The following is a 7,098-nucleotide window of genomic DNA, read 5'->3' on the forward strand; positions in this document are numbered from 1 at the left end:
AATAAAAGATTATTAGAATCTTTGAAGATTAAGAAAGAATTAAATAGGGATATAAATAATCACTAATCTTTCTTAAGTTTCAGAACTTAATTCTTTCTTAATGTACATTAAGCAACTTGCATTGGAGATGCTCTTACACAAATATTTAAGCAATCGTTAGTTGGTATAGTGATGATTGACACTAGACTTGATAGGGAGAGCTACGGTTCGATCTCCCGCAATCCAATGATAAAAATGCTAAGTTCCAAAACTTATGAATCCTAGTATACATTAAACAACCTCCATTTATTTGAGATCCTCTAAGAACACTCACCGTTAAGTGACACCAATATCCTACCATATGCCATCATGTGATTAATGTATTTAATTATTACTAGGCATATATTTCAAGATGCAAATTAAATATTAAAAAATTATGACGCACAATATATTGTACGGTGTAAATTGTAATGAAATTTTACCATAAAATTTTAAAATTATATATTAACCTAAAAAAAAATTTAGTATAGGTCTTCTCACTTAAAAAAGTGTTTAGCATGTAATAAAAATTGTTCAATATCCTCTTTTACTTTCAATAGATGAATTAATATTCAACTTGACATATAAACATCATATTACTGAAACATCAAGTCATATATATTTTTCTTGATTTAATTTTGATTCTTTAATTTTTTAGTTAATATGTAATTTGTGATTTTAATTTATGTGATAAAGTTTTATTGATATGTGTTACTACCTTCGTTTTTAATTACAAGTCGTTTTAGACTTTTCACACATATTACGAAAATAATAATTGTTGTATAAAAATGAGAAATTATGAAAGTTTTTACAAAATTGTCGTTAATTAATGATATGTGAAAGATAAATTTATATAATTAAAAGGAGAGAAAATAATAAATACTTAAGGATATAATAGAAAAAATATCATTAATTATTCATTGGAATTGTAAAGCGACATATATTTAAATACAATTTTTTCCCCAAAATTACTTATAATAAAAAAATGGAGGGAGTATTAGATAAATTAACCCTAATTTTACTAGAGGTAGCAAAAAAAATCACCTTTATACAGTAATTATAACTAAGTAACAAATCTTAACTATATTGACTTTGTTGTAACTTTTGGATTGAATTTATGTAATCTTGACTTATAACTTTATATATATCGTTTTATTCATATCCTTAATAATGTCGAATTTTAGAATATCTTTAACTATTTGATATGAAAAACATTTACAAAATAATTTGTGATTATTGTCTACATAAAATGCAGAGATACATCTCCGAACACTTTCCAAAAATTAATCTCCAAAACCAACTAATGTTAAACCAGAAAAAAGCGTCTTCTAGGAGACATGCTAGGATACATGTTTTTTGGAAATTGCATAAGGTATTTTTTAGGTAAATAGGATGTATTCAGATATTCCCTATTCCCTTTTATATTGTCTGGACAATCATCTCAAACTCACATGCCTTATCATTGTGTCTATCATGAGTTTTTTTCACCTAAACGACTTTATAATTGTCACATTTAATAATTTTCATGTAGATTTTTTAGAAAATGAAAGAAAGAAAAAGGATAATTTCATTAGACTATTTTTTTTATCAATTTATTAAATTATTCTTATTAACCATCAATAAATTATAATTATCATTATAACTACAACGCGCGAAAAATAATCAATTTAAACCGTTACGCTCTTTGAGACAATCTTTTATATTCACAATTAACCGTTATTAGGAGATAGAGGTAAATATTTGGTCTTACTTGAAGTCATTGATCCTGTTCCAAAATATTAATTTAAGGGGATAATTTCTCTATCTATTACAAAAAATTAAGTAGTGTATCTTCAATCAATCACATGATATCATTTAATTTTAAAATATTTATTTATTTATAAAATAGTATCATTGTTCTTATTTCCAAAATACTTTAGCTTGAGAATAACCTTACTTTGAATACATAAGAATTTACCTTAATTTAATGCATTCCTTTCCAGTTAAAAGTGAGAAGTGAGAATTGTCATGTGCTTCCCAAGGGCTTGTTCTAATAATTGAGTTTGAGTGGGCCTTGAAAAATCTTGAAGCTTATTTTAACTTTTGCACTGCAGCGTCATACCTATGCATCAGAAAACAAAGGAAACTTCACTGTCAATTAAAAAGCTAAAAAGTATCAATGAGGCAACTACATGGATGGTGCAATTCAACTTTATTGTTGTTTCCTAGTAAGCAGAAAACAGCATAAGTCTAAGTCTACTCAAGTCCTTCTTATTTAATTATTGAGGTGCAATTTCCTCCTTCTTTCCTAACAATTTCATCTAGATGTCAGACTCTCATTATGGTATTATATAAACTTCATTTTCCTTAATCCTTAATAAGACAGAACGTAACAAAATCACGAAAAATAACCAGTTTCCCTTACACATGGCAGACAGTGTGGTTTCATTCCTTTTGGAACACTTGTCCCAATTGCTGCAACGCGAAGCTAATTTGCTGTGTGGAGTGGAAGACAAAATCATATCCCTCCGTAACGAACTTGAAATCATAAGCGTATACCTCAAAACATCTTCTGAAGGGAAGAACAACAACAACAAACAGATTGAACAAAAGGTTCTGAGTCAGATCAGAGATGTCTCCCACGTAGCCGAGGATGTGATTGACACATTCATAGCCAATGTTGCTATCTACAAGAAGAAAAACATGCTGGAGAGAATGCTTCACAGCGCTAATCATGCAAAGTTGCTCCGCGATGCAGCAGAGAAAATTGACAAGATCAAAACCACACTCAACGAGATACATGAAAACAAGATCAAATACTATCAAGAAAGCAGTGATCAATCAACATCAACAGCAGAAGAGGAGAATAGAATGAAATCTCTTCACAGATTAAGAAGAAACGTGGAGGAGGAAGATGTAGTGGGCTTTGTCCATGAATCCGAGGTAGTCATCAATAAACTCGTAGAGGGTGGTTCGTCGCGACTCAAAGTTGTTTCAATTATTGGTATGGGTGGATTGGGAAAAACCACACTGGCACGAAAAGTCTATAACAGTGATGAGGTAAAGAAGCACTTCAACTGCCGCGCATGGGTTTATGTGTCAAACGAATGTAGGGCCAGAGAGCTTTTGCTTGGTCTTCTTCAAAATTTGATGCCAAACCATAATTATGAATGTAGAAGCAGCAACATCAAAAAGGGTGAGAAGAAACACAAGGAAGCTGGGAATAATTCTCAAGACATCTCTAGCTTAAGTGATGATGAGCTCAAGAAAAGAGTGAGGGAATGCTTGAAGTGGAAAAAGTATTTGTTGGTTCTTGATGACTTGTGGAAAATACAGGATTGGGATGAAGTAAAAGATGCTTTTCCCGATGGAAATAGAGGAAGCAGAATATTGATAACCAGTCGTTTGAAAGAAGTTGCCTCGCATACCGGTCGAGATCCTCCTCACTATCTTCAATTTCTCAGTGAAGAACAAAGTTGGGAGCTCTTTTCTAAAAAAGTATTTAGAGGAGAAGAGTACCCTTGTGATCTTGAGTCTCTAGGCAAACAATTTATTAAAAGTTGTGGCGGTTTGCCACTCTCAATTGTGGTTCTTGCAGGACTTCTCGCAAATAAGGAAAAGTCGCAAAGAGAATGGTCCAAAGTGTTGGGTCATGTTAATTGGTATCTTACTCGAGACGAGACTCAAGTAAAGGATGTTGTACTTAAACTCAGTTTCGACAACTTGCCTTCAAGACTGAAACCGTGTTTTCTGTATTTAGGTATATTCCCTGAAGATTCCGAAATACATGTTAGGAGATTGTTGCAACTATGGATGGCGGAAGGATTTATACAAGAAACAGGAAGTAGAGATGCCTATGATGTTGCTGAAGACTATTTGTACGAGCTCATTGATCGTAGTTTGATCCAAGTAGCACGAGTGAACAAAAGTGGAGGCATGAAAAAATGTCGCATCCATGATCTTCTCCGAGATCTCTGCATATTAGAGAGCAAAGAGGATAAGATCTTTCAAGTTTGCAATGACAACAACATCTTAATCCCTACAATACCTCGTAGATTGTCCGTCCATTCTAACATGTCTCATTATACTTCTTCAAGCACTAATGACCATTCATGTGTTCGCTCTTTGTTTTGTTCTGACTTAAATTGCTTCATTTCTCATGATGAGTGGAAATGGCTTACCAAAGGCTTCAAATTGGTCCGGGTGTTAGATCTTGAAGGAAAGTGTGTTTTTAAGATTCCAGCAAACTTAGGGAACTTCATTCACTTGAGGTACTTACGAATAGACTCAGAATATATTAGAAGTGTTCCAGATTCTATATGTAACCTTCAGAATCTACAAACATTAGACTTTGGACCTTTAACCACGATCCTCACAATTTCTTTCCCATGTGGAATATCAAAGCTCAAGCATCTAAGACATGTGTATACTTTTGGTCCGATCATGCTACGCGGCCGTTATTTAGAATCAAATGGTAATGTAATGTGGAATCTTCAAACAATCACTTCCATTGTACTCAATAAGAAAACAACATATCTAATAGAGAAAGGAAGTTTCCCCAAAGTAAGAAAATTAGGATTGCATATCTCCTCAAACTTCAAGGGTGATGTGCCCAAAATGTTGCTAAGCCTTCAACAATTGAAACATTTGGATAAGCTAGAAATCATATTCAAAGATAAAGACTGGCCACACTCGCGATGGGATATCAATTATAAGCCCGAGGAAATTTTACAAAGTTTGAAGCACTTGAGCCATTTGAGAAGATTGAAAATTACCAATGCACATGACCTTGTAACATGTGTAGCCATGTTTCCTCCCAACATTACCAAATTAACATTGAGAGGTATTTCTTGTTTGAATGACGATGGAATAAATTCTATTGGAAATCTCACCAAACTCCAAAGTTTGATCTTAATTGGAAACCACGATTGTTCTTGGCCTTCAGATTCATTTTTTGATCTTAATTATGTTGAAGATGGGTTCCCACAGTTGCAGGCATTTCAAATGGGAAATTTGCCAATCCGAAACTGGAAACTAGCTAATGGTTCCATGCCACGCCTTCACATTCTAGATATTCATGAATGCAATAAGTTGATTAATCTCCCAAGTGAACTATGGTCTTTGACAACCTTAAGAAAAGTATGTGTTCGGAGACCTTCCAATGCTATGGCTGCAATGCTACAAAATTTAGAAGTTGAGAATGGATGTGAGGTCATTGTAGAATAATTAGAATTAGTGCTAGTTTACTTTGAATTTATAAGTTGTCAACAAAAAAAAAATCTCAACTTTTTATAGTATATTTTAATCACCTTATTAATTATTTTCATGTCTTTTTCTTCTTTGTATTGGTCTTTCTTTTCTGTAACACTTGATATTATCATTAGTTAGATTGAATAAATAATACAACACTAACCTCAGTGCAGTGAAGACTGAAGAGTTATATACTTCACTTCAAGTTAAATTTTCGTTTTTCTTTTTTGTGTTTAGTGATCTTCAACTTTCTCAAGAGCCAAACAAAGACGCCCAGATATTAGTAATGGAATTATGCCCCTCAAAATCTGATGTGCTTTTTATTGTCACAATTTCTGAATTTGTTGCCTCAAAGCCATCATCTCCCTGCATGCGGCACTTTTCTTCCACTTTCCAATTGTTCAATACCTTCCACAGGTCCTAGCGTTGCCAAGAAGAGTTATAGTATTGATATAACTTTGCATAGCACGTGGTATATCAGTTCAGTCTATTAACTTTGCATAGGATAAGAGAAGTCAAACTAACCCCATACATGCTGGAGCAAAATACTTAAACCTCACTCAAAGAATAAACTAGTTATTTAGTCTATCACAGGCAGCATCAACGAAAAATACACAGCCTTCCACAAGCAAGCAGGGATTTGAGTAGAAGTGTAAAAACAAATTATTCACATTATTTACTATTTTCTGAACCCTCATCATTGGTTTCATTAGAAAAACAAATAATTAATTTTCACACATTTGTGCCAATACAGGATAGAAATCTGAAATCAAATCGATTAAGTGATTAACAATGCCATCAACCATCACCTATCAACCCATCATCCATCAACAAATCCAATTGAGCAATGAATTGAAGTTTTAAGCAAACAAATTCAGCACACATAAAAGCTGAAAACGAGAAACTGCAATGACAAGCTAGTTTGAGATGAACATGAGGAAACTAACCTAACAGTAGAAGACAGAAATGCTGGTAAGATCCGATTCCAAAATGAATACCGTGTAACTTTTTTCTCTTGAAAGAAGAATGAAGAACAAAGAAGCACCGTACAGTGCCGCACGCACCAGCATCTCAGTTCAGTCACCGCGTCGCTCCCTTCTCCATATATTCTTCTTCGCAAATTGAGAGTGAGAGGTGAACGAAAGAGTCGCGAGATGTGATATCATCAAGAGATAGAAAAACATAATTGGGAGAAAACAAGAGAGTGAGCAAACAAAATCAAGGAACCGAAAAGTAGGAAGAAAAAGTAAAACAAAGTGATTTAGGAAATATAATCCAACTTATTTTTGGTATTATTTTGTGATTCTGGTTCAACCGGTGTAATATAAAATCACAAAATCGAATTGAATTAAATTGAAACCGTAAAAAACCATATTTGATTCAAATGTATTTATTTTATTTTTTAACAAAACCGCATAGTTTAGTTTGATCTGTGGTTTATATTTTGCATATCAAACAAAACCGCATTATGTTATAAAATCTTACTGACCAATATATATTTCTTTAAACTTTTTAAGAAAAATCAACTATATTATGAGTATATTTTATCACATTCTTTGTTTGATATTTATTTTAATTTATATATCATAAAAATAAAATATTATTCATTTATAAATATTATTTTGACAAAATATATTTTATAGTATTTTTTGTATAAAATATATTTACAAATGCAATTTCATGTCATTTTTTAGACCTAAGAAAAAATTGTAAAACACATTTTTATGTATCAAATTATAAAACTTATTTTGACAATTATAAATTTTTTATGGTAATGTATGAACTATTAAACACAAAATTATATTTTTCTATATATGTGTATGTATGACTCAATATTTTTTTTTTTGTAAG

The 7,098-nt window shown here is 32.1% G+C and overlaps 1 protein-coding gene across 1 annotated transcript; it reads left to right on the forward strand.

The window, feature by feature from the left end:
* The first annotated feature begins 2,345 nt into the window (after nt 1–2,345).
* On the forward strand, nt 2,346–5,317 carry LOC131643103 (putative disease resistance RPP13-like protein 3). Its single transcript, XM_058913250.1, has one exon. It carries the CDS (start codon nt 2,425–2,427, stop codon nt 5,221–5,223), a length of 2,799 nt encoding a protein of 932 aa, XP_058769233.1. The 5' UTR covers nt 2,346–2,424; the 3' UTR covers nt 5,224–5,317.
* Nucleotides 5,318–7,098: the final 1,781 nt, after the last annotated feature.

Source organism: Vicia villosa, unplaced genomic scaffold (assembly GCF_029867415.1).
Source record: "Vicia villosa cultivar HV-30 ecotype Madison, WI unplaced genomic scaffold, Vvil1.0 scaffold7, whole genome shotgun sequence".
In the NCBI taxonomy this organism is placed as follows: domain Eukaryota; kingdom Viridiplantae; phylum Streptophyta; class Magnoliopsida; order Fabales; family Fabaceae; genus Vicia; species Vicia villosa.

Bases quoted from the DNA above. Each gene is read 5' to 3' on its own strand.
- LOC131643103 (XM_058913250.1), top strand. From the start codon at position 2,425: ATGGCAGACAGTGTGGTTTCATTCCTTTTGGAACACTTGTCCCAATTG.